General features: G+C 40.8%; 1 protein-coding gene across 2 annotated transcripts; it reads left to right on the top strand.

Moving 5' to 3' along the window:
• The first annotated feature begins 2 nt into the window (after positions 1-2).
• On the top strand, positions 3-26,370 carry LOC134617665 (polyamine-transporting ATPase 13A3-like). 2 transcript variants are annotated; one of them, XM_063463001.1, is made up of 33 exons: positions 3-434; positions 3,366-3,435; positions 9,066-9,239; positions 9,373-9,552; positions 9,665-9,735; positions 10,481-10,564; positions 10,688-10,757; positions 10,854-10,988; positions 11,083-11,155; positions 11,264-11,395; positions 14,176-14,343; positions 14,475-14,632; positions 14,706-14,894; positions 15,707-15,768; positions 16,762-16,912; positions 17,060-17,182; positions 17,273-17,290; positions 17,520-17,670; positions 17,830-17,950; positions 18,606-18,730; positions 18,825-18,988; positions 20,373-20,504; positions 20,614-20,693; positions 20,781-20,823; positions 21,240-21,349; positions 21,453-21,549; positions 21,884-21,956; positions 22,047-22,224; positions 22,561-22,742; positions 22,913-23,001; positions 23,177-23,257; positions 23,515-23,610; positions 24,221-26,370. In XM_063463001.1, the coding sequence occupies exons 1-33, from the start codon at positions 328-330 to the stop codon at positions 24,458-24,460; spliced, it is 3,927 nt and encodes a 1,308-aa protein (XP_063319071.1). In that variant the 5' UTR covers positions 3-327; the 3' UTR covers positions 24,461-26,370. The 2 variants fall into 2 exon arrangements, with proteins under 2 accessions (XP_063319071.1, XP_063319072.1); XM_063463002.1 differs by lacking the exon at positions 23,515-23,610.
• Positions 26,371-26,407: the final 37 nt, after the last annotated feature.

The raw sequence follows: 26,407 nt of genomic DNA, 5'->3' as shown, positions 1-26,407 counted from the left end.
TGTTTTATTTTTAACATCTGCAATAAAGAGATAAAAGGTTAACTTGGTGAAACTTCAGCTTCTTCACGGTCCTGAAACAACACCACCCTCACAGCTAAACGTGCCCCAATATCAAACCACGAATAACCAGTCTGAATACTGCGAGTCAGTCTTGCACACGATTCGTTGCAACTTGCAGAAATTCGGCCCAAAAGCGGTGTCCTTCAGTGACCTCACATCCTGTTTTCCCCACTTCCTTGTAAATGGACCGGTTTGGGACGGTCCGGGTCGCCTCGCAGCGTGGATCTCCTGCTGTGTCCACCGCGCGTTTCTCCAGACACCCGCTGCATGATCCGCAGTGTTTGCGGGCTGCAGAGGGCATCCAAGCAAACTTTCATGCAGCAGCTCCACCATGCAGGGTCTGATCTGATCCAGCAGAGAGAGAGGAGACATCGGTAAGTCGGCAGCTCGCATGAATCCACGCTTGTTTACGCGATGATTTAACGTTTTTGGACGCTTGCTGCAAAAAATGCGTCAAATCTCAGTTTAGCGGCAGCTTGCGAAACTTTTTGACGACTTTGATCCATGTTGGTGAAAGTTAGTGAGACTGGAAAGTGCTTTGCGTCCACTGATCATGCCCGATAGGCTGTGATTAACACCGTGGAAATCTGTGTTTTTTCTGCTCTTACACTCAAACATCAACAGTTGAAATTTTCGCATTTAAAGCAGCGCGTTTATTGCTTTGGTTGTCGGATTAGTTAAATATGGCTCAAGTGGGGCTGGCATGTAGTGGAGACACCTTTTAGAGCAGTCACACACCTGGGTCTGTATGTGCAGAAGGGTTTAAAGTGTCATGTTGCACATGTGTACTTGAACAGCTCTGCTAAATCCCTGCTACACATTCTGGCATGGCTTTGATTTGATTTGGACACTCCAATATATTTAAGTTCAAGCTGTTGGGAAGCCATTGCTTATATAGAGTGTCAGATTCTTGCAGAGTGCAGCAGTGTTTCAATTTTATTTATTTCATATCTGCCCCTACAAGTTTTCCTGGCACAGAGAAGCACCGTGTGTTCACTTTTAGTGACTTTTTAATGGTAATAAAGTGGTTTTATATATAGATAAAGGGAAAGTTACAGGAAAAACCACTATAAAGGCTGTTGGTAAGGTGTTTGGACAGAACTGCTTTTATGCACATCTGCTGGTTGTCCACAAACTCTACTGGAGGAATTAGCAACTTTATCTAAAAGATATTGTCTCATATCAGATCTGATAACTACGAATGGTGTAGTTTATGATTTCCATTCTTATCAAACCTGGAAGAGACCAATCTCATCTCTAATCGTCTTCATTTATGCACTCAGTACCTGGTTTCTGCCCCTTTACCATGAATTTGTGCATCTGTGAGTTCAGTCTGTGGCAGTGCTGAGGTGTTACTGAAGCCCAGGTTGCTTTGATAGTGGGCTCCAGCTCCCCTTGTTTTTGGGTTGTCTCGTCTTCTTCTATAGATTCTCTGTGGTGTTTGAATCAGGTGAGTTGGCTGGCCAATCAAGCTCTAATGGTAGATGGCTGTGTTGACCTTGAATCTAATAAAAAATAACGTGGACCAACCACCACCGATGCCAGCAGATCACAGACTGCAGAAACTTTACACTGGATTACAAACACCTTGGGTTCTTTGCCTCTCTGCTCTTCATCCAGACTCTATGCCAAATTTACTTCTGTTTCAAAAGAGGACTTCGGACCACTGAGCAGTTCATTTTCTCGTTAGCTCAGGTAAGACATTTCTGAATCCCTGGTTCAGGTGTGGCTTACTATTATGACTCTGACAGTCGTTGCTCCTTGCCTGAGTACCTCTATACCCGGTGGCTGTAGATGCAGACACCAGTCTAAGTTCACTCCTCTTGAAACTCTCCCAAGTTCTTGAATTAACTTTCCTTCACAGTCGCCTTAAGGCTGAAGGTGCTTGTGCGCCTTTTCCCTTCCAGTCAGCTTTCTGTTGATATGCTTCTATACCGCACTCTGAGAACAGCCTGCCTTTTCAGCTATGACCTCCTGTGGTTCACCCTGCTCGTGGAGGATGTCAATGATCATCATCTGGGCAACTGTGAAGTCAGCCGGCTTCCCCATGATTGTGGTTGCGTGTACTGAATTAGACCAAGAGGTACACAGTATTTATACTGTTTAAATAATAATTCACTCAAACCCCAAATTAAATCTTTGAATACTTTGAGAATTTTTTCAATAATTTTTTGAGCTGTAAACTCTGAGTTATCACATTGCAGTTTCTGTATAGTGAGTCTAGAATACATAACAATTTCACTTTTTTAAATAATTGATAGAAAACTTTGAATTTTTCCAAAGATATTGTGACTTTTTGAGATGCACCTGATCAGATCAAAGACGTGCATGTTAGGATAAGTTTGATTTCTGTCATAGTTAAGCTGAGGTCTATTTGTTTTCCATTTTTAAAGTAACATTTTTCCATGGAATAAAAAAATGCACTTTAATGTTAAACCTTTAAATCAAAATTTCAAGGAGTGCTAAATGAAAAAGCAATTTTTAAATATTAAGTACTGTATTACAGACATGGAGCTCTTGATGGGCCAGGTCAGGCGGATGACGCACACATTACTGCAGCTGTGACTATTTTTGAACTTAACAATAGTGCAAAGGTTTCTGTGTATATTGCGGCCTATCATGCACTGATTGTTGCTTAATACTATTCTTATATTTATTATAAGTAATTAACAGATGTGTTTGAACTGGGGTCATGCAGAGTGAGTAGGATTATGATGTGCAGATTACACACTAATGTCTGTTTTTAGTACATTCCTGACTGTTGATATAAAAGATAAATAAAGCAAGTGTAAAAAGTGCTTCGAGTCATATGGAGTGCATTAACAATACTGTTCGGGCAAACTTGAAAATCGCCAACATTAAGAATGAACTGTCAGGACTTAATGAAGGTAGATGTTTGCAGAAGAATCACAAGAGGCTTGGAATACGTTGGTAGGGAGCATTTTTCAGTTCAGGCGGGTTCGGTGACAGCTCTTTCTTCCACACAGACACCTCATCGGTTATCTCACAGATAAGATTTTTGTCCTTGCCGTGATGTTGTTTGACTTGTATCTAACTTTGTTTTCATCTCCAATGATGAAATGCCAAATAGCAAAAAATAAATGGCTGACTTCATTCTTAGTTTAGGTTGTTATCTCTTGAGAGACTATAAAACTAAGTAATTTTATGCCCTTGACCATGATTGAAGGACCTTTATTGAGTACACAGAGTTGAAGAGATCCTTGAGAGCTGAAGAGCTTTCGCAAGTGATGACACATCTGCAGGGTATACAGTGAAAAATTATATTTTTTTGCATTTCTTCGTAGTTTTGGCACTTCTGAGAAAATGAAGGTGAGCGAGGTGAAGATCATCAGCCCAGGCCTGGAGGATGAGATGGTGAGTATCATTTCAGTTATTTCACTTTTTGGTTTTCTCATATCATCTACTTTTGGCATGAAAATGCACCAGTGTGTGTGTAAGTATTGTGTAAAAGAAGAGTGAGTTTCAGTCAAATGGGTACAACTGTTTTTTTGTTTTTGTTGTTGTTGTTGTTTAAAGGAAACAGGTTGTGTTTACTACAGATGGACATCAGCCAATGGTTTGTGGACTTGGCGTGTTAAAGCCTCAACTGTGTTACTGTTGGCATGTTGGTTTACTACATCCAGAAGTTACCATATTTAGACATGTGGTTGGCGTGCTAAGTTATCACCTAACACTAGGAAGCCATAAACTACATGTGCAAAACGCATGGACATGGCTAACTGGCGTTCAGTAACAGACCAATAAATACTTGTATGTCAGTCACCAAAACTGGATCACAAACATCTTGGATGGTCTGAACCACTAAGCAGACAGTATTATTTGGCAGGCCATTGCATTAATCCAATATACTGATAGAGTTGTAACTCGCTACAAAGTAACATGTTTTTTGGTAATGCACTAACTGAACACAATGTGATTACTGTATTAAAGTTGCAATTATGCCATTACTTGAATTACAAAGGCTCTCCAGCAATGTTCCCTCTAATTTTTCATGTGTCTGAGCGAACACACAAACTCCCTGAGCGATCCCGTGGACCACTGTGAGCGACATTAGACGTGTGCACTGTGGTCACGTCAGCGTCGAATCCATCCAAGTTACATGGTTTATTAAAATAATAAAATTACAGCATTTACATTTCTGTTAGACTACTTTTAATTAACTGCTTTAGCCCACTTACAATGAAAAATTAAAAAAAAAATCTTGTTCATGACCTGTGTAATATGTTAACACTATTGGAAGTAAAAATAACTTGAACTCCAATTTTGAAAACACAACTTTCTTTCTTTTTTTTAAAATAAAACTCTGACTTGTATTATGAGTATGAGTCTGTGGTCTGTGAGAGAGTCCTGTAACTCTCTGTCTGCAAAATACAGTATATAATGACCCAATGTTGGGCAATTAATTATATAGTTACTTCTTCAAAAAAGTTACTGAGTTTTGCAAACATCAACGTTTTTTGCAGCTGTTTACCTAAAAATGCAGCCAAAGCGGTTTTTTAAACAAACATTTCAAACTATTTACAGAACAATCAGCTGTTCTGCATGAAATCTGATGCCACACAAATTATTTGTGCCACTCCACTCTCCAATTTCTGTCCACTATGAGATAAAGGAGAACAACAGCCTGATACCTGCAGGCCTGACAACAGGAGATGTATCACTCCTGTAACACCTGTAACATTCAGCAGTCACCTCATTGTTCTTACACACACAACAAAACTACTGACTACACTACACACTAACTACACAAGATTTGCGCTAAACGTTGCAAATCTCTCACATCTCAAAACAACGCCGTCACTCCTAAAACTTCCTCCCGTTTCTTAACAACTAAATGCCATGTTTTGATTTTGGTTTCGTCTTTGCTCACAGGCTTTCGAGCGTTTTCCTTATAAAACGCCGTTTTTACCGTTTCTCCCCGCAGTAAATATAAACAACGATAGTATTCAGGAAAACCAAACATTGCATATTTTTTATCATAACTCTGGTTTTACGTGGCCTATCAACACAATTTAAAAACTGGTTTTAAAGTCCACACTGTTTCTGTCAATTGTTCCGTCTGTCCTGCTCACACCTCCAAAGGTTGTACACGTTGTCATTAATGTGGCTTCACTCCACATCAGCCACGCCGCTTTGCTAGCTAAAACACCGGTGTCGGCACATATTTACTTTCATTTCAATTCAGGTTAGAATTTTTTTTGTGTGCACGCAGATTTTCTCTGCGCAGAGACCGTGCCAACAGTGCGCAATTGCGCACGTGCGCAGCTGAGAGGGAACATTGCTTTCCAGTTATCTGCACGTCAGGCAGGTAGAACGAAAAAGGCATATTTTGTGTATAATTTTTGTCTGCTGGGCTACAATCAGCTGATTTCAGTTAATGTGCAGAGAGCTGGAAAGCTGGAGTGGTGTACAACTTTTAAAGAGTGGAAATTTGGGCATTACCTTTTTTTGCATGAGGGAGCAAGAACATGATGCAGAAACAGTCGCATTATACTGACATCACAGCATAGCACAACATCAGCTCTTTGCAAACATTAGACAGCATGGTAACACAAAGCTAGCTAAGAACCCAGAGTGTTAACGCTGAATGTTTGCCTACACCAAGACCAGCAGCCCATAACCTGAACCTCAACAGGTAACAAAAGCAGTGATAGGCAGTCAGGTTCATCACTATTTTTGAAATATAAATGGAGCATCCATTCCTACCTGTACGTGTTTCTGAGGTAGAATCACCATGGTGATCGCTTTCAAGATTCTTTGGGCTGGTTTACATTATTGCTTTGTGTTCAAGGATCGTTAGAACAGGCATTTGTGTGTGTGGGACTGGAAACTAAAGCTTATGTTGTTAACTGGTAATTATGTGAGAGTGCATTTCGGGTCATCTTATAGAGTAATGCAAAAGGAATGTAGTGATTAGCACAGGTGGCAAAAGTACAGAGATTTTGTATTTAAGTAGAAGTACAGATACTGTTTAAAAATACTCTAGTAAAAGTTGAAGTACTGATTCAACTTCTTTACTCAAGTATAAGTGAAAAAGTAAAGGCTCTGAAATGTATTCAGAGTAAGAAAGTAGCTCTTTGAAGAACCTTTCTACCAGCTGTTTCATGCAAAGCTTTCAGTTTAATATTTAATTCTAATTGTAGTCAGCCTGAATCTGTTTAAGAGAATATGAATTCAACCACAACCACAATGAATTCAAAATACACGACTTAATTCAACCAGATGTCGGCAGATGTTACTGATTTCCATCCTCGATACAGGACACAGTTTATGCTGTCTTTATATTAGACACTATAAAGGTGAATTCAGTGAATGGATCTCAGCATATTCATCTCTGCCACCCTCCATGTAACCTAACTCTGACCATGAAACCTAAGCCACTGTGCACCGGTCACACACTGTTCTTTACTTTAAACCCATCACAGTGCAGCAAACAAACCTGTTTATCCTGCACTAACTTGCAGAGGATTTTCATGTATCCTTTAAATAACACAGTTAGTCTACCTCAGTTTGTTTTTCATATTGTGCAACCTGCTGCAAAAAAACATAATGTCACATGTACAGACCCAATATCTGATTTAAAAACAGGACTTGCATAGAAGATTTACATTTCCAGTTAATCAAACACCACTGAGCCGTCTTTACCTTTAAATCTAACCTCTCGTCTTCCTTTCCTGTCTTTGTCATCTTTCTCTATCTCTGAGTGAAGTTGGCTCTCTTTCTTTTCTCTCCCTGTGAAAACCAGCAGCTCGACCTTTAGTTAGCAGATAAACTGCACACAAACTGTTTGTGTGTTTGCTGATAGAAATGCTGTATTTGAAATGGCCTGCCATTTAAAAAACATTGCTGCCTTTATGCTCGCTTGTCTTTCGTGGGGCTAGCTAGACGCTGAAGTACCGCAACTTCTGGACACCTGCAGTCATTCTGGTACTGTACCGAAAAAAAGAAAACAAGCCTCACTTTAATCCCTTTAACTTTACCAGGCAGTTTTCTACATCTTTAATCTCTTTTTATGCCACATCACTTGGCGAATAGTACTGGAACAGGATGGCCTTTCATGTGTTACTGTTTAGGCTCAAGTCGGTTTGAAAGCCAGTGTCATGAAATAATAACTCCCCTCAAATGCCTTAAACCTAAGGTAATGAGTCTGTTTTGAAAATATAAGGATTAGAAAGTACAGATATTTGTTTAAAAACGTAGAGCGTAAAAGTAAAAAGTTGTTTAAAAAAAAACTACTCAAGTAAAGTACAGATACCTATGGAAGCCCGTTTCCGCCACTAAAAAAACCCAAAAAAACCCAAGTGTCCATAGGTTGAAATTCCCAGTTATTTTCTTGCAATTTCTACTTATTAACTTGAAATTTCGAGAAACATATCTCGAAATTTCGAGTTAGCTCTGCCAATCAGTAATCTAGGTGAATGAGGTCACTTTCCTGTTACCTGGAAGCATATGGCGCAGAGTAACGCGCACTCAAAACCGGATCGCAACAAATTGGCTCTTTCGTGAGTACGTTTGCTGATAGTAACACCATGTGATTCAGCTAATAACACAAGGATTTCATCATTTTTGAAGCCACGCTAAAAATACTCAGCAATCTGTGGATTCATGACTGGATGTAATACTGGTAGCTTAGCTGTAGCATTTGTAGCTGAGGGCTTCAGCTTCCGGGTAACAAGGAAATGACGTCATTCATGTAGATTACTGATTGGCAGCGCTATCTCGAAATTTTGAGTTAATAAGTCGAAATTTTGAGAAAATAAATCCAGATTTCAAGAAAATAACTCAAAATTTCGAGTTATGGATCTTTTTTTTTTTTTTTTTTTTTCTTTTTTCCCTTAGTGGCGGAAACGGGCTTCCATAGATACCTGAAATTTCTACTTAAGTACACTAAAAAAGTATTTGTACTTCGTTACTTCCCGCCTCTGTTGATTAGTGTTAACAATTTCTTTATACAGGGAGCAATTAAGTATGCATCCTTCTTAAAAAAGGTAACTAGTAATCGGGTGGGGGGTGGGGGGAATTGATACAGCATAGCTACATTTTGTGTTGTGATATTGTATCGATATAGACACCAAATATTTTTTTTTGTTAAATTAATTAAAATATGATGGAAAAACTACAAACTTAAACTCTGATAATTAAATGTTAATTGCTGTTAAATGTGAATTTCTTTTTATGTAGACAGCATTGATGTTTGATTATTTTTTTTCAGTGATTTGTCACAGTTAATTGGTGTATTATCAGAAAAAGATTGCACGTAATTACCATTCATTCACAGACTGATAGCAGACTGACTGTCTTACATTTATAGCAGGTTTTAGGGACAGTGTTGGTACGCTTGATGATCTCATTTTGCAGCCAAAAAATAACTGACGTGAGATAACTTTATCATATTGCGATAAAACAGATACTGATAAAGTTTAACTTTGAGGACATAATTTGTAGTTGAACAACGTACGTCACTACAATGCTCAGCAGGTCACACAATGTTAATAATCACAGTAATATTGTATTGTGGGTTGTCTACTGATTCCCACCTCTAGCTATTTTTTTTGAGTAATGACCTCAACACTGTGCATTAACATATAAGATGTAAATCGGTGTTAGACTCCAGATTAGGATAAGTCACTAATATGTTTTTCCAATTCTCTTAGGGTTTATTACACATTGAATGTCTGTCCATTTGTGCGTCCATCCCTGGTTTGAGACTGGGGGGAGGCACCAGCTTCAGGGGTGTCACAAGCTAGTGAGCTCCTTGTGCCGGTCCCAATCACAGACAAAAGGGTGGATTGCAAGAAGGATGCCATTCTTGATGCATTCCAGTGCACACGATCCACCTGCTTTGGGAAATACTTGCTAGAGAATCACTTGTCTATTAATTAATCTGTGGCTGAAATAAGTCCTTGAATCCAGCATATTACCAGGTGTTTTACAGACAAGAGACAACTACGCGGCCATGTTAACATGTTAGTGTACCTGTGCAGGAGGTGTCGGGTTACAGACCCTGTCTGTGGAAGATGATCCTGGTGGGCGCAGGTGTTATTTGCTCTGGTGGTCTCCTGCTGCTGCTCCTCTACTGGTTACCTGAGTGGGGTGTGAAGAGCACCTGTACTCACACCACGCTGAAGGACGCACACACAGTGCTGCTCAGGACAACGGTATGTGCTGTAGTTTAATATTGAAATGAAGCATTTTATTTCTTTGGCACACATACTGTTCCATACTGTGTCTGATAAATTTGGTGTAGCCTCACGAACAGGAAAACTGTGCTGCTTTATATTGTTACCTCAGGATGAGTTCAAACAGTGGTTTCGAGCCAAAGTGCATGTGATGTTGGCTCCTGGGAAGAAGCCCTTTGACAGTTTGGCTTCCCAGCCTGAAAACCAGCTTCCAAATGGAGACGGAGACCTTGGTGTCAGCGCTGTACACGAAGACTGCTACGGACAGTTTTCTCACAGGCAGCTGGTTCAGGTACTTTAGTATGAAGCCGTGTGTTACCATTTGATAGTTTTCTAAGTAACACATTTTGAACAAATCTGTTTTACAGACTAAGTGTTTGGATTCTCCCCTCTCCCCCTCTCAGGTTCACTATTTCGTCCACCACAGCACTCGATACTACTGGAATGATGTGATACAGAACTTTGAATTATACAAGTAAGCATCCCACTGAGTATGGGTGCTGTAGTCTTGTGTTCAGAATATTTGATGTGTTACATGTATTACAGCTTTTTTACAAATTCAGTTCAATTATATGAATTCATTGACGTTTTAAGTAAAGGGAAAAAATGATGGAATTCCCTTGTAATGCTTTGAACGTAAAAGCGTGAGGAGGTGTAACAGAATAGTAATTGTGATGGGTTTTTTTTGTTGATTGCCTAGTTTTTGCCAGGTTCTGCATGATCAGATACACACCAATAAGGCATAACATTATGACCACCTGCCTAATATTGTGTTGGTCCCCCTTTTGCTGCCAAAACAGCCCCGACCAAGCAACGGATCCTTTAGGTCATGTAAGTTAGGAGGTGGGGTGTCCATGGGTCCGACTTGTTTCTCCTGCACATCCTGCATACATGAAGCAGTGACCCCTGCAGACCGAGAACGCCCCACAATAGCTGCAGCTTTGGAGATGCTCTGACTCAGTCGTCCAGCCATCACAATTTGGCCCTCGTCAGACTCTTAAATCTTCACACTTCCCAGATTTTCCAGCTTCTAACACATCAACTTTGAGGACAAAATGTTCACTTGCTTCCTAATACATCCCACCCACTCACAGCTGCCATGATGAAGAGATAATCAGTGTTATTCACTTCACCTGTCAGTGCTCATAATGTTATGCCCGGTCGGTGTATGTGTTGCTCTGCTCAGCTGCAGTTGACATGAATTTGTATTCATTTTCTAGAGGCCTGGAGGATGTGAATGTGAGCTGTGCAAGCCTTCACTCTGAGCACAGCTTTGGGCTTTCTAAAACATTACAAGACTACAGGTACATGCTGGGCTTTCTTACAGGCTGTTTTCTTAAGTTATTTGCTCATTAAAAAAAAAAAATGAAAGAAGCAGCAGATGGATTTTTCATGATGGACAAATTGGTTTGATTCTTCTTTATCAGGAGGCTGTTTTTTGGGGAGAATGAGATTGCAGTGAGAGTGCCCTCTCTGTTAAAGCTTCTGGTAAAGGAGGTGAGTTTCAAGCTCTTGCATAACATATTTTCTTACAGCACATCTATCATTTCTTCTAATTCCCTCTGTTTGCATGTTTTTTGGTTTTTTTTTCAGGTCTTGAACCCTTTTTACATCTTCCAGCTCTTCAGCATCATTCTCTGGAGCTTTGAAGATTATTATTATTATGCCTCGGCCATCGTTTTCATGTCCATCATTTCTATCGCTACCTCACTGTACACCATTAAAAAGGTGAGTCACACCTGAGACGGCTCTGCTCTCGGTCACCCGTTTTTAACGCAGTTGTTCTGGTGCCTTTCAAGATCTGTTTTTCTTCTCCTTTCAGCAATACGTCATGCTGCATGACATGGTGGCAGCCCACAGCGTGGTTCGTGTTTCCGTGTGCAGAGGGAATAAAGGCATGTTTTCATCTCTGATCATGACACAAAGCTAATAGCTGCTTTGCCTTGTGACTGGCTACAGAGACAGTGTGTATCCAAAGTCTTCTTTCATGATCTTGACCACAGATATTGAACAGGCCATGTCAACGGAGCTCGTGCCCGGCGATGTGATCGCCATTCCAGCGAATGGGATGATAATGCCGTGCGACGCCGTGCTCTTCCGCGGAACCTGCATTGTGAATGAGAGCATGCTGACAGGTGAGACTGCTCTTCAGCGCGCTCGCCGTGGAGAAAGGTTACTACCGTTCTTCCAGGAATCAGTGGTTATCTCTCGTCACTTATCTCTTTACACTTTATGACTGTTCGTGAGAGGCATCTGGTACTTCCGTCACTGCCACAATATATCAAAGATTAAGCCAGCTTTGATTTTTAGCTCGTCTAGCTGAAGGACTGATTAGCTTATGCCACGGCGAGGCGTTCTTTGCCCGTCCACAGTTCAGAAGAACTTCGGTCACATTTGTCATTTTACAGGGAATAACCTGATGAGCTATTACATCATCATTACATTTTTTTTTTCTTTTTCTTTCTTTTTTTTTGCCCACATTGTCACACATGACCTTATTGTGTCATCACTGGCCCTTTAAAACAAGTTCAGCAGGCTCTAACTTATGCAAAGCTCATCTGCTTTCCTTTAATGAATCCATAGATTTGGACATCATGTCCTTCTCTGACCTTTTGCTCTTAGTTAGAAAGCTGTTAAGGCACCTCACACTTCGCTCAGTTTAAGATAATTTTACTCTGATTGGCTGGCGTTCACAAACAGGAGGTTTTTAAGAGCATGTGGGCGGGGCTTTGCAGTAGTCACATTAGAACGTAGAAGCTCGTCCTGAAAACATGGACCCAGATGTACCTGGATCCAAGGCGAGCATCTTCTAACATTCGCACATTATTGTTTACCAACTAAAGGAAAACACGCTGATATACTTTGAAACTGGACTTTTTCCACCCCAACCAGTGAGTAAACTAAAAGCATCATCCAGTCAGTCTTTAATTAGTGCTACGATTCATGGTTGCACTTTCAAATTGTTTTTTGCACCTAGCCAAACCAAAACCAGTAGTTACATTAATATCATTCACTCTGCCCTGACTCGGTATCCCATCCCCGGCTCATCCAACTCTACAACAGACAGGGGAGTGAAGATAGTCGCTTCTATCTATCTGTCTACCTGTAACCAGCCCTGCCTTATGATATGGTAGTCTGCTCATCAAAATGCATGTAGACTTTTGATTACTGAGCAAATTTCTTTGGTGGGGTAAAAATGACCCTCGATATTTAATCCCACAGGCACCATAATTGTCTACATCAGGAATATATTTATTTTATAATGTGCGACACATAAAAACCACTTTGAGCTTAAAGTCGGTCAGACCAGTGAAACTCCTCTGTCTGCCAGTATAAAGAAGTTTAACTTAATATTTCTTAATATAGAAAAAAGAAATACAGTTTTATCAGTACCCATCTATTTCTACATGATAAAGAAATGCTGTTGTGGTAAATGAAAGAAATCTGTCAGGACAAATCTTTGGAAAAAGTTCTGGTAGCTCATTGCACAGGCTGCCCTGTAATTATAAAACACAACAGTTTTGTTAATTCACTGGAAAAACTGGAAAAATTAAAAAAAGTTCAAAACTCGTTCCTTCAAATTTTCCAAAACTGTCCAGCGAGGCGACTTGAAGCCAGGTGGATGCTGGAGCCTGCCTATATGTGAATGGGAATGATGTGAGCTCTGAGATGTTTTATTTTCTGCATCTCTAGTGTTCTCATTTTAAAAGTCATTTGCATCTGTTTGCCTATCATCTGATAATAACATTTTGTACATCTTAGAATTTTTATATTTGACATTTGTTCCTTTTATTTTTGTCTGCCTCGTTGTATTGCTAGGTGTTGGTTTTGTCTTATGACTATTTGTCACAAGTAAATATCCCATGTAATTAAGTACAGTCATGTGAAAAAAGTTTTTCACATGACTGTAAACGGTCCTTTGAAAAACTAAGTATACCCTATGATTCATTAGCCTGTAGAACCACTTTTGGCAGCAATAACTTATGTATGACTTTATCAGTGTCTTACATCATTATGGGGAGGTTTTGGGCCACTTTTTTTACAGTGTTGTTTCGCTTTTTTAAACGTTTTTGGGCATCGAGATATGTACAGTTCTTCTGTTAAAGTCCTGCCGCAGCATTTCAATAAGGTTGCGGTCTGGACTTTGACTAGGCATTCGCAACACCCCAATTCTTTTCTTTTTAAGACATCTTGATGCAGATTTGCTGCTGTGTTTGGGATCGTTGTCCTGTTTAATGACTAGCTGTTAGACAGATGACATCACATTTGACTTATCATGAGTTTATGGTCGACTCAATAACTGCAGGGTGCCAGGTCGTGTGGCTGTAAAACAAACCCAAATCATCACGCCTCTACCGCCGTGGTTGACAGTTTGTTTGAGCTCTCTGTGCTGATATGCACCAGACAAGGTGAAATACAAACTTTGTTTTTCACGTGACTGTATGTTGAAAGCTGGATCCTGTCCACATATTGTGATGTCCTGGTAGCCATGGTTTTTGGCACCATTTGTTTTTCCCCCTCCTGTAGGTCTGTGTTAGATCGTTAAAGATCTAGCTCCACCAGAGAGAGAGTGTGTGTGTGTGGGACTTTGCAGGAGCTGGCTTTACTTACTCCTGTCACTCCCACCTCTCAGGTGCCAAAAGCAGTGCAACCAGGGCATCACAATATGTGTACCATTAATATGTATATTATATTATATTATATTATAAATAGCTGCTTCAGCAGAATGAATTTTGCAAAAAGAAAATATGCAAAAATATGCAGCAATTCAAAAAGCAGATGAATTGAACTGAATGAATGTTTTGCTGGGATTCTTCTGCAATATTTCAGTAAAAGCCATTCTGGTGTTCTGGTCTTCATTTCTGCATCTGATCTTTTTGATATTTTCTTTTGATTAAAAAAAAATCTCTTATAGGAGAGAGTGTGCCAGTCACCAAGACCAGTCTGCCCAGTGCTGGCGAGGAAGGAGCCAGGAGCTACAGTATGGATGAGCATAAAAAACACACCCTCTACTGTGGTACCCACGTCATCCAGACCCGCTTCTATGCCGGAGAACTGGTGAAAGCTGTTGTGGTGAGAACAGGTAAACTGGAGAGAGACGGACTGGGATCAATAACACCTTGTACCCACTGTGGTGGTTTAGCTTCTGCTTTAGACTGAGCACCCTCAAAAGAAAGAAAATAATCAGAGAGTCTTACTTGTGTGTCTCCACAGGCTTTAGCACAGAGAAAGGCCAACTTGTGCGTTCTATTCTTTACCCTAAACCCACTGACTTCAAGCTGTACCACGACGCATACCTGTTCCTGTTGTGTCTTGTTGGGGTGGCGGGGATCGGCTTCATCTATACCATCGTCCTCAGCATCATGAACAAGGTATTACTGCTCTTTAAGAGGCTTATGAATGTCTTCAGTGAGCTAAATCACAGTTGCTGATGGTTCTGTCCAGGTCCCAGCTAAAACCATCATTATTGAATCTCTGGACATCGTGACCATTACCGTGCCCCCGGCCTTACCGGCCGCCATGACGGCCGGCATCGTTTACGCACAGCGGCGTCTTAAGCGAGTCGGCATCTTCTGCATCAGTCCGCAGAGGATCAACATGTGCGGTCAGCTTAACGTGGTTTGCTTTGACAAGGTGAGTTAGAAAATGTAGAAGCTGAGGATCTGAAGTAGCTCAGAAATCAGTCCTCAGACAAAATGCATGAAAATTGGTATTCAACACATTCAAACCCACTTCCAGTTCAAGCACAAGTTCTTTTTTGAGAGTGACTGCATGATTTAATGACCGTAAATGTCTCGAGGCAGAGCTGTGGTCGCGCAAATATGCTCTTTGTTCATAACATCGAGCTTTATGCACTCAAAAGAGTGATGCTGTACAAGTTTATAAGGACTTGGACGTATCTAAGCAGGCTGTGCTTGCCATGAAGCTTTCCTTTTGTTATCACAAGCACCCAGTGAGCGCAATGAGAAACGGGATGTAATGTTGTTAGTTTGAGAAAAGCATTCAAGGTTGATAAATTTGATGCATTATTCGGTGAAGTCTGTTTTTCCCAGGCATTTTCCAACATTTTCTAGATTGTATAATTCATTAAGAGAAGGAACAAATTCATCAGTTCTGAAACTAAAGAGACACAGACTTTATTCATAGTTTGTTTGGTTGTAAAGGAGCTAAAGTTTTTTGTTGTTGGTTTTATTTATTTATTTTTAACACTGACCTCAGTTGGTAGAAAGATTATGTACTAAACAGCTAAATGCTTCCACACGGACATGCTGGGTTACATCTTTGTCCTTGTTTTGTCCTTTGAGGAAGCGGCTTAGTCTTAAATTGTTCCGTTCCACTGTCTGGAATTATGGGCTGTTCAGATTGATTTCCTGCGCTTGCTGATGAGATGTACGAGGCCTGAGTTGGTAGCTTCGTATTAATGTGCAGTTTTTGTTTTCCCTCAGACTGGTACTCTGACTGAGGACGGTTTGGACCTGTGGGGCATTCACAGGGCTGAGGATGGCAGGTAGGAAGTGGCAACTTTGGGTTTATTGCCATTCATGTGCATATTATGATCAGATCTCCAAATATAACCAGAAACAAATAGGAACTGCTATAGCTTACCTCTTTGTGCAAGTAGCAAATATGCCAAAGGCAACTGCAGGTGCCTTAGTTCAACTTCCCCCTCAGCCATTTCCTGCAGTGCTCCCCCCACTCCATCCATGCTTTCCTGTCTAGTCTCTGTAAAGTTCTCTCAAAATAAAGACAGCACATACAAAAAGGTATTGCATTACTGCATCATAGCTTTAAATTACTTCATTTAGCGGCTTGTTGATTTATTGAATAACAAAGAATACATCTGTATTTTACTGATATCTACTAACAATTTCTCTAATAATTTTGTCCTGACACATCTGAAGGAAAAGTAATCGTGTCTTCTTTGGTCATAGACTGTACATAGTAGATGGCAAGCAGAGGGCGTATCTGATCGTAAAAGTCTGAGAAAACGACAGTCCTACTCACTTTTGATTTTGACCTTGCTAAATCTTTTCTTGATGAGTTTATGGGCAAAGTCAATTATTTTAAATCTTGTTAAATATATAAAAGGTCTGTTTTTAAAAAAAAAAAGTTTCTTTAGAGTAAAGCAGCGTATGCTTTAGGGTGTGGCTAACGTGTTGCTACAGTAAACATGAGGACTGTTGCTCGGTTGAATCCACTTGATGCTAATTTCTTCTGATTTCAGAAAACCAAACAAACAACGTCCGTGCTTACATTAGTAGCCTGTGAACCAATAGTTCCATCTTTTATGTACAGTCTTTAACTTTGCCTCTATGAAACACTGGACAGAGAAATATAGACCTTTACTATCAGGAGTTGCCGTCGGCTTCTATTAACAGATTTGGAAATGTCACAGAAACTTTGTGTTGTTTTCACACAGAGTTATATAGAGTCACGATTTGCTTCTTTCGCACCTACAAAGAATCGAGTCGTTGAGTCAGACCTTCTCTCTTCGTTGCAGCTTTTGTTCACCTGAGTCTGAGGCTGCTAAAGACAGTCTTGTGAACACTACATTTGTGGCCTGCATGGCAACCTGCCACTCACTGACCAAAATAGAAGGAGAGCTCTCTGGAGACCCTTTGGACCTCAAGATGTTCAGCGCTACAGGCTGGGTAAGCAGAGATTTGGAGTGTTTAGCGTGGTTAGTTACTGATAGCCTGTAAGTGAACTCTCCAGCTCCAAGCTCCAGCAAAAAATACCTTTTTTACGGCAGCCTTGACTCAGTGATTCAAGGCAGAAAGGTGATGTTTTTGTTTTAGATCCTAGAAGAATCCACCGAGGAAGAAACCGCGCTCCACAATCCCATAATGCCCACAGTTGTACGCCCTCCAAAGCACATCGCCCCTGAAGCCCATCAGAGCAATCCACTACCTCAGAGCATGGTACTGTGACCTCCGTATGTTCATTGATGACTATAAATCAATGCCTGATTTTCCACTCCTAATATGACACATTTGTTTTTTCTTTTTCAGGAGCTTTCTGAATTATCTGTAAGTTGCCCTTTCATGAAAACATCGATGTTTTTGTATTCACTTTGTTACTGAGTGTTAAATCTTGTAAATCTGACGTAGCTAGCTGAAAATTATAGCCTAGCATGAAGCCTGGAAGCAGCTGTCAAACTACTCTTTGAATCACTTGTTATGAAGAGAATAAATGAACACATTTTTAGATACAGAACAATTTTTTTTTCAGTTCAAACATGTGACTTTTGCTCCTCAGGCCTGTGAGATGGGCATTGTGCGTCAGTTCCCCTTTTCCTCAGTGCTGCAGAGGATGAGCGTGGTGGTCAGGAGGCTGGGGGCAAAACACATGGACGCCTTCTTAAAAGGGGCACCAGAGGTCGTGGCCAGTCTCTGCAGACAGCACACAAGTCAGACATGGGATGGTTATTTCCTCCCTTTAATTTTACTTTGCTGCAAAGAAATACAAATGAATAAAATATGTCCTCTCTGTCCCACAAAATCATTTCTTATCTTGTCTCATGTTATATAATAAGGCCACACCAACATAGCTCTGACCTTCTGTTTAGTCCCACAGACGTTCACAGAGACTCTGGAGGCCTACACCAGGCAGGGCTTCAGGGTTATTGCCCTGGCACATCGTCAGCTAGAGTCCAAACTCTCCTGGCACAAAGTCCAGAGCCTCAGCAGGTACTGTACGCCCGTATCCTCAGATAATACTATCCACAGTGCATGTGGATAATCCCACCCTAAAAAAAATGCTTGTAAGGTGGTTTCTCATCTTGCTGATGAAGCTTTTAGAAGCTCGAAGTTGCTCTTAGAGTAACTTAGCTGAAAGTCCTTCTATTGCAGGGCAGAAAATGTCCTTGTTAAGTGAAACATGAGGAGGAAAGCTTGTTTGAGAGCTTTTATAGTAGAAGTATTTGAAATGACTAGCAGTTTTGTCATCCTGCCACAATGTCGTACCGCCAAAAGACACAAAACGGTTTGAATTAAGATTGGAGGTGACTGCAATATGAATGATTTATTAGGTGACTCTATGCTCTAAGACCTGCTCGCTGAACAGCAGCATATTAGTATTTGTTTCCGGGTGTTCGGGGTCAGTGTGATAAAAGTAGGAAATCATTAACTAAACTTAAAGACAGGAAGAATGTTACGTAAGTGAGCTGAGCTCTTAAACTGCTTTAATGCAGCGATAACCTCAGATTTATGATGTCTAAAAGTCAGAAGTCACCGTGTGTCCCAGATTCAACCTGAAATCTGTTTTTCTCTAAATGTGACTTTTTGTGGATTCCTTAAAAAATGGCAGCACAATTTATAGAAGTCTATGATTTTTCTCTCATAGGGACGTAATAGAGACCAACATGGAGTTCCTCGGTCTGATCATCATGCAGAACAAAATCAAACCAGAGACTGCTGGTGTTTTATGTGAATTACAGCGAGCCAACATACGCACATTGATGGTCACGGGTAATGCAGCTCAGTGAATTTGTCTTTTATTTGTGACGCAAATTCAAAGGTTTGTGCCTCTCATTTCCCTCCTCTCCTCTGTATCTTCTGATAGGTGACAATATGTTGACGGCCATATCGGTGGCTCGAGACTGTGGAATGGTCCGTCCACACGATAAGGTCATAATAGCAGATGCTGTGCCTCCCAAAGATTTCCAGCCTGCGAGTATCACGTGGCATTACACTGCAAACCAAGCTCAGGCTGTTAAGGACAACGAGGTAAGAACCACCGAGTAATCCCCGGTTAGTGGACGGTACTGGGAAGAAGGCTTGAGCCAGCCCTTGTAGTTCTCCAGACTTATTGAAGGATGTTCCAGAGCTCTTCTTTGGATGTTGACTGCCTTTTGTTCCTTTCTCTGCTTCATTAAAGTTTGAATAATCTCTCCATCAGATATGTTGACACTGATTTTCAGTCCAGTTCTTGTGTAATTTTCATACCTCAACCTTTTCTCTTTGTTTCCCTTCCTTAAGAATTGCTTCTTGACAGTCACCCTTCCACTGAGACCATTTCTGATGAGGCTTCAGTGAACAGTGGACGGATCAACTGAAGGCCCATATTTATCTCTCATATTCTGTGTCAGCTCTTTGCTGTTGTTTCTCAGACATGACTTTCAGATACTGTTCATCTGCCATAGATAGTTTCTATTTTTTATTTTTAATGGTCTGCTATTTCTTCTTCTCTTTCCTCAAATCTTAAGGCAGGAATATCAAACTCATTTACATACAGCCCATCTTATGTGGTCTAGACCAGTAAAACTGCCCTTTCTGTCGGTGTAAAGACAGATATTTTAGATATTTTAATATAAATGAAGTTTTAAGTTTTTAAAACATTTATATAGTAGAAAGTATCTTTTTATCTGTAACTTAACTACTTTTCCAAAGCCTTCCAAGGACTTCGCTGGGCTGATTCTGGCCCCCAGGCCTTATGTTGACACCCCTGTTTTAGGGACACATTGCACACAATTCTGAGACATTAAAAGTTTTCAGCTATTAGCTCTTTGGCATTCATTTTTGGTTGGTGCAAAAATACAATTTTACGCCTGTCAAACTGTGTTTTCGTTGGCATTGAACACAAGAAATGGGAACAAATGATGTGTTTTTGTGACTGGCTGTTGGTAACAAAGCGCCTCAAGATACGAATATTACAGGAAGGTCTGGCTCCTTGGAAGCAACCATTAAAAACATTGACGTGTGTCTCGAAACACTTTCATGGTACTGTAATTCAAGGAAAACAACACATGCCTGGACAGATGGTTTACCTTCTCTTGTTAAGGCTGGTTTTTAAATACTGTTTCAAATCCTGTTCAACCACTCTGCTGTTTGCAGTAGGTTTGACACCTACATGTTGAGGCATCTCTTTACTTTTACAGTATTTGTGCCTTTGAGTTCATATAGAATGCTAGAACTGAAACATTTGTCAGTGCAGAGCTCGTTTTATACATTTTTCAGTCGTTCAGTTGCATGAATCACTTTAGGTAAAAAAAAAAAAAAAAAAAAAAAAAAAAAGGCGAAAAGGTTTGTTTGGCTTAAATCTGATATTTTATTCTCTGGTACTATTCTAAAATAATACCATGGTATGACTGGCTCATCTTTACTCCTTCAGATAGTGGAGATCGAGCTGGATGAAGGGACCTGGGATGGGGAGGTTTCTCAGCAGGAGCAAAGTTATCACTTCGCTGTGAGCGGCAAGGCCTTCGCCGTCATTATCGAATACTTTCCCCAGCTGGTCCAGAAGGTACAGGCATAAACACCCACGTACTCTTTGTCTGTTACTTGGTCCACGTCAGCTTTGAACATGTGTAAAGCTGTGTAATTCTCCTTTTCCCCTCATGGTGGCACTGCAGCTTGTGCTGAGAGCCACCGTGTTTGCTCGCATGGCTCCAGACCAGAAGACTCAGCTGGTGGAAGTCCTGCAGAGCATGGAGTGAGTCGCTCCTCTGTTTTGTGGTTTTGCGTTTAATCCGTTTCATGCCACCTGTGTGTGTCTTCACGTGTTTTATGTATCTTCCAGTTACACCGTTGGGATGTGTGGTGATGGTGCTAATGACTGTGGAGTAAGTCTGAGTCAGCTTTATAATAAAAAATGATATTTTTCATCGTCTCTTTTGCTTTTTTGCAAAACAAACTGAAACACTGTAGCCTCTTAAAGCTGAACAAGAGGCTACAGGTGGTATAAAGCAAACCTGCATATCATATACTTGGACTAAGTGCAAAGTAAACCACATGTATGCATGCTTTAAAAGCATTTATGTAGGTTTACATTTTACGTGCAGTCATGGTTCCTTTTGACTTTGGTGTTCCCACAGCAGTAGTTTCCTTAAATATTTTATGTACTGACACACAGTAATTGATCTATTTGATGTATTGATGGATAAGTTACTCTTATCAAACTGAGCTTTTTACCTCTGGGTTTGAGTAACGCTGCAAAACCAAAGTGAGTTATATTAATTTAGTCCTCTCTCCCTCTCAGGCGCTGAAGAGAGCTCACAGCGGGATTTCTCTGTCAGAGCTGGAGGCGTCAGTTGCGTCACCCTTCACCTCCTCTACCTCAAACATCTCCTGCGTCCCCAACCTAATCAGGTAAAGGAGTAAATGTATCTCACAGCCTTATTCACACTCTGAGAGCATCTTCAGCTGAGAACAGCTTTGATTTGAACTCTAAATCCTGTCTTTCCTTCTAAAGGGAGGGACGGGCTGCCCTCATAACATCGTTCTGCGTGTTTAAGTTCATGGCTCTCTACAGCATCATCCAGTTCATCAGTGTCATCCTGCTCTACTCGGTGAATAGATATTTGTCCTTCCAAATTTTTTCTCTTTGTCACCTGCTGGGAAAACATTGTGTCATTTGAGACACCATGAATAAAATGGGGGGAAGGGTCCCAAATAGGAATGTATACCATATCAAACTTTGATACGGTTCCCACAAGTTGCGTCTTTAAAAAGAAGTTTAGGTGAAACAAAGGAACGTGACAGCAAAGTGACGCACCGCTGCTGGGAAAAGGATGACAATGACACAGTGTGACACAGGAATGTAGGTTAGCTCTAAAGTCAGCGAGTGTCAGCTGAGATTATAGAGCCATTAATTTGTCGCTGTGTGATCTTTTGATATTTTAGGTTCTCAGCAACTTGGGAGACTTCCAGTTTCTCTTCATTGACCTCATCATCATTCTCTCCATTGCCTTTACAAGTGAGCAGCGTGGCGACGAGCACCAAATTTTTTTTTTTCTCGGTCAGCGTTCAAATAACAGCTCTCTAATGACTATATCCTCTCTGTCAGTGAGTCTGAACCCAGCCTGGAAGGAACTGGTGTGGCGTCGCCCGCCATCCAGTCTGATCTCAGGCCAGCTGCTCTGCTCAGTCCTGACCCAGATCCTCACCTGCCTGGTCTTCCAGGTCCTGGCTTTTCTCCTGGTACGACAGCAGAGCTGGTACGAGACATGGACGCCTCAGTCAGAGTGAGTAATGTAGATTTATTTATTTTTTTAACATATCTGTGGTCTGTTAGGATTATTAATGTGGTGATGACACGTGCTTAAAGAGAAAAAATCTGCCCAATTTTTCTTTCAGACACACTAAACATAAACCGATTTCTCTAACAGTTGTTATGTGAAGCTCTTTATTTACTGCTCAAGTTGGCAGCGTGTTGTTTAATATCAGCTGGTTACAGAAAAGAACAGAGACGTTTGAAACGTTTGCTTTTCACTTGCCTTCACCGTGTTTGATTCTTGCATTCTTAGTTTGTAAAAGGAGACATTTATCCTCATTTTCTGCATTTTTCTCTTTTCCTGCAGCGCCTGTAATGTTTCCAGGTCCATCTTCTCTCTCAGAGTTAACGTAACTGACCCTCAAAACCATAAAAACATCAGGAACTATGAGAACACGTCCCTCTTCTACATCTCCGCCTTCCAGTATTTAGCTGTGGCGATCGTTTTTTCCAAGGGAAAACCCTTCAGACAACCAAGCTACAAGAACTGTAAGGCTAAGACTGTTTTGTCAGCGATGCGTATTTCAAATTTTAAGGAAACACAAATAACCTTTTAAGCTTTAAAAAGACAGAAAAGGAGATTAAAAACAGTCACAACTTAGAAATTTCCCCGTATCCCACATATAAATTGATAAAGATTGTAACTTTTCTTCCACGAGGGCTGTTCATGCTGACCTGCATCGGTCTGTACACTTTTCTCCTCCTCATCATGCTGCATCCCTTCCCTGCTGTTGACAACTTCCTGCAGGTAAACTTTGTTTCTCTCATTTTCTCCGTGTGTTGCTGTCACACCACAGGCTTTAAGTTGCCTCGTGTTGGGACCGGAAAAGAGAAACATCTGCGCGAAAGCGTGAATATCTGAGATGTTGCATTGGCTCAGAGGTGCCGCACTCACCGCTCTCCGTCCTCTTCTGCCTCCCCAGATCGTGTGTGTTCCCCATGACTGGCGTGTCACTCTGGTCATCATTATGATCGGGAATGCGGCTGCTTCTTTCTTGTTGGAGGTACGGCTCAGAAACCACCACACCCTGCCTGTTTGCTGTGATTGAGCTCCTTTTAAAATTGCAAACTGTGATTAGCATGCATTCATTTAGTTTATTTTGCATGTGATTTCTTGCTTTCTTTCTTACTGAATCGGTGTCGGTGATGCATCACTGCTAAATAATGAAATCAGTGAATCATTTTTTTCTCCATTTAAGATGTTTTCGACTTTCTGATTTTCATAATCAGCTGATTCTCAAGTTCCTGAAATCTTCCATAGATTTTGATCCTTGACATCATCTTGTGGAGGCTAGTTTTCAGAGGCAATCACAGGGCATGTCGCCCCGCAGAGTCCTCCTCTGCTCACACGCCGCAGGTTGGGAAGCTTTTCACTACACTTTCTGTTCTTTCACTGTGTAGACAGTAGCATGTTATCCTTAACCTCAATTCTCCTGCTTTTTTTTTTTTTCTTCTCATTTTACAACAATAACACGGATTGAATAGCCAACAAATAGTTAACATTTACACTATTCAGCAGGTCATGAATGACCAAGTCTAGCTCATTCTATGAACCCATCAGCTTGAAGCTCTTTTTTTCAGTCACCAATGGTTATAATGTCTTATTGGGGCCATTGTAGGTTTAAATAAATAAATATGGGGCTGGGAGTGTTGGTAATATTCAAATCAACAGCCAAAAACAACAATTTTTATCGGTGTTACCATCCATTAAGACATGTGAGGGATGCGGTGGAACAAGGTATTGACTGACTGTTTTGGAGAACCGTCTGAACAGCTGTAAACCTCAACTGTTACTTTCTTGCATTTCAGATTCTTATCGTCTTTTTTCTTCTTCCTGGATTTAATCAAATGCGTTGCTCACTTTGCAATGTTTGTGTGCAGAAAATGAGATCCTGCGATTTCAGTATCTGAGAAATATGATATAATCATAGCTAACTGAGTAGTTATTTTCCACCTTACATGTTCAGGTGGCCAATGACCGCTGGGCTTCGTCCGTCCTCTCCTGGTTGTTCTGTCGGAGACACAAGGCACCAAGGGCGCTGTATATGCAGCTGGCTCTGGAGCTGCAGGAAGGCAGTGAGTGGCCCCCCCAACCCTCCGCTGTCACCTATGCCAGTGACCTAAAATCCAGCACCTCTGACCTCAATGTGACTGCCAACCAAAACTCAACACAGGCTAAACCTGAAGCTTCCCTAAAGCTTGTATGATGGTTTAATTCACCTCCTCAAAATGGACAAACACCCTGTACTTCTATTGTAGCCGTACTGTCGTATCTCGCTGCTGAAACTTGAGCCAGAGGATTCTTAAAGGAAAAGCTTGGCATTATTTGCTTTCTCGGTAAATGTTCAATGTGTCATTAAATTCAGCCTAGCACGAAGCCTGGAAACGGGGGGAGTAGCTACCTTAGCAAACATGCTACCTAGGGCCCCATGAGGGGTTACTGTGGGCAGTCACATGGGCCACAGTGTCTGAGAAACAGCATGAAATGTAGGACGCATCAGGGCCCCGAACTGTAGAGCAGAGTGTGGGCTTACTCACTGCAGGCCTGTAGTGGGCCACACTGTTGGTTTCTCTCTGCACATAGGCCCCAGTTTGGCAGCCAATACTAACTGTACCTGACAGTGCAGGTATATGCCATACATTTCGTGTGAGTCCCAAGGTAGGCTGCAAAACTGGGCTTCTATGTGCTCTATCAGATACTGAGATATGATATAATTATAGCTCATTGAGTACATATTTTCCACCTCACATGCAACAAACTGGAGTGAAGAGTGGACCAGAATGTCACTCAAACAAAAAAACAACAAACTACTTAGGGGGTCACCACAACAGGCAGCTGCTCATATTTAATTTGGCAGATTTTTACACCACTTTCCTGAAGTCCATTCCATATCAGCAACATCCAGCCATTGCAATTTTGACTTTGGGGCTACCAGGGTTTTATATGGGCTATGTGTTACCAGAGAAGACCCTTATGGAGACCCAAAAGGGAAAACTGCTATGGGCTGCACTTAGGCTTTCTTTAAGGAAGCTCAAAACATGCATGTGTGGGTTTTTCCTGCCCACACAGCACAGTCCACTCAAATTTGCCCACTATGGACTCACATGGTGGCATTTTTTGTTGGGCATCCTGTCTCTGTGCAAAGCTAGGCTCTCTAATTAACACAGAATCTCTTCCAGGCTAGGCATTCCCTCTTGTTGCTACACTTGGTGCTAAACTAATATTAATTGCTGGTTGCTGTGCAGGCATGGTACTGGTATTGTCTTGTAGTGCCAACCGTTAGTAGCTTAAAAAACAATCAAGTACTGCTCTGGACACTAGACACTGGGAATGGTCAGATTAATCTTTCCATTGTTTTGAGTTTTTTCATTATGCCTCACTCTTTGAAATATCTGAAAGTCTGACACTGAACAAAAGATCAGCTCTATCACATGGATACACTGCCCTCCTGCTGTTTTTACCATTCAGTTACATTGCTGCTGGTAGAACTTCAAAGCTGTACAAATTCAAAGAAACTTTCAAAGAAACGTGAGAGATTTAACGCCTGTTTATGGGTGTAAATGGTACTTTCCGATTTCTGAGGCAGAAAACATTCCACTGTTGGATTTCTATCTTTTTTAGTTGCTTTGCCTGAATTTCTTCCTGTGGAAGAGAAAAGCAGAAAAAATATCAGTTGAAATTCTTTTTATTGCGCATAAATGTGGGTGTGATAGAGAAAAGTTTGCATTTCACCATTTAACATCACAAGGTACTGTACAGTAATAATGTTTTGATTAATTAACAGATTTAATTAATCAAACCCAATCATTAAAACACTTGCTGCTATAAAATGTTTTAACAGTTAATTTTAATGTCTAATTTTGTAAACAAATATATATATTTTAAGCAGTTTTAAAATGTTAAATCATTATGTAATGAAATGTTCTTTCTTAATGCAAAACAGAACATTTGTAACAGAAACTGTAACACGTTTGTGCTTTCTTTCTTATCTGGATCATGCAAAAAAAAAAAAAAAAGTTTTGTGTTTGCTCTGCAGAACTTCCATTTCAATTTGCAATAAATCTGTATCTGAAGCCACTCTTGCGTGCTTCGTGGGGGGCTGACCTTGGTCACACTTTTTCAGCCAAGACTTACTGATCAATTATGGGCTTTC

The sequence above is a fragment of the Pelmatolapia mariae genome, linkage group LG18, assembly GCF_036321145.2.
Source record: "Pelmatolapia mariae isolate MD_Pm_ZW linkage group LG18, Pm_UMD_F_2, whole genome shotgun sequence".
NCBI lineage: Eukaryota > Metazoa > Chordata > Actinopteri > Cichliformes > Cichlidae > Pelmatolapia > Pelmatolapia mariae.
Note: the sequence above shows the minus strand (reverse complement) of the source record. Positions and strands in the feature narration are given on the sequence as shown.

Excerpts from the sequence above, each read along its gene's own strand:
- LOC134617665 (XM_063463001.1), top strand. The coding sequence starts at position 328 with ATGATCCGCAGTGTTTGCGGGCTGCAGAGGGCATCCAAGCAAACTTTC. Across the intron at positions 9,240-9,372 it reads CAGTGCTGCTCAGGACAACG|GATGAGTTCAAACAGTGGTT; the intron begins GTATGTGCTGTA and ends TTGTTACCTCAG. Across the intron at positions 17,951-18,605 it reads AAAGTCCAGAGCCTCAGCAG|GGACGTAATAGAGACCAACA; the intron begins GTACTGTACGCC and ends TTTCTCTCATAG.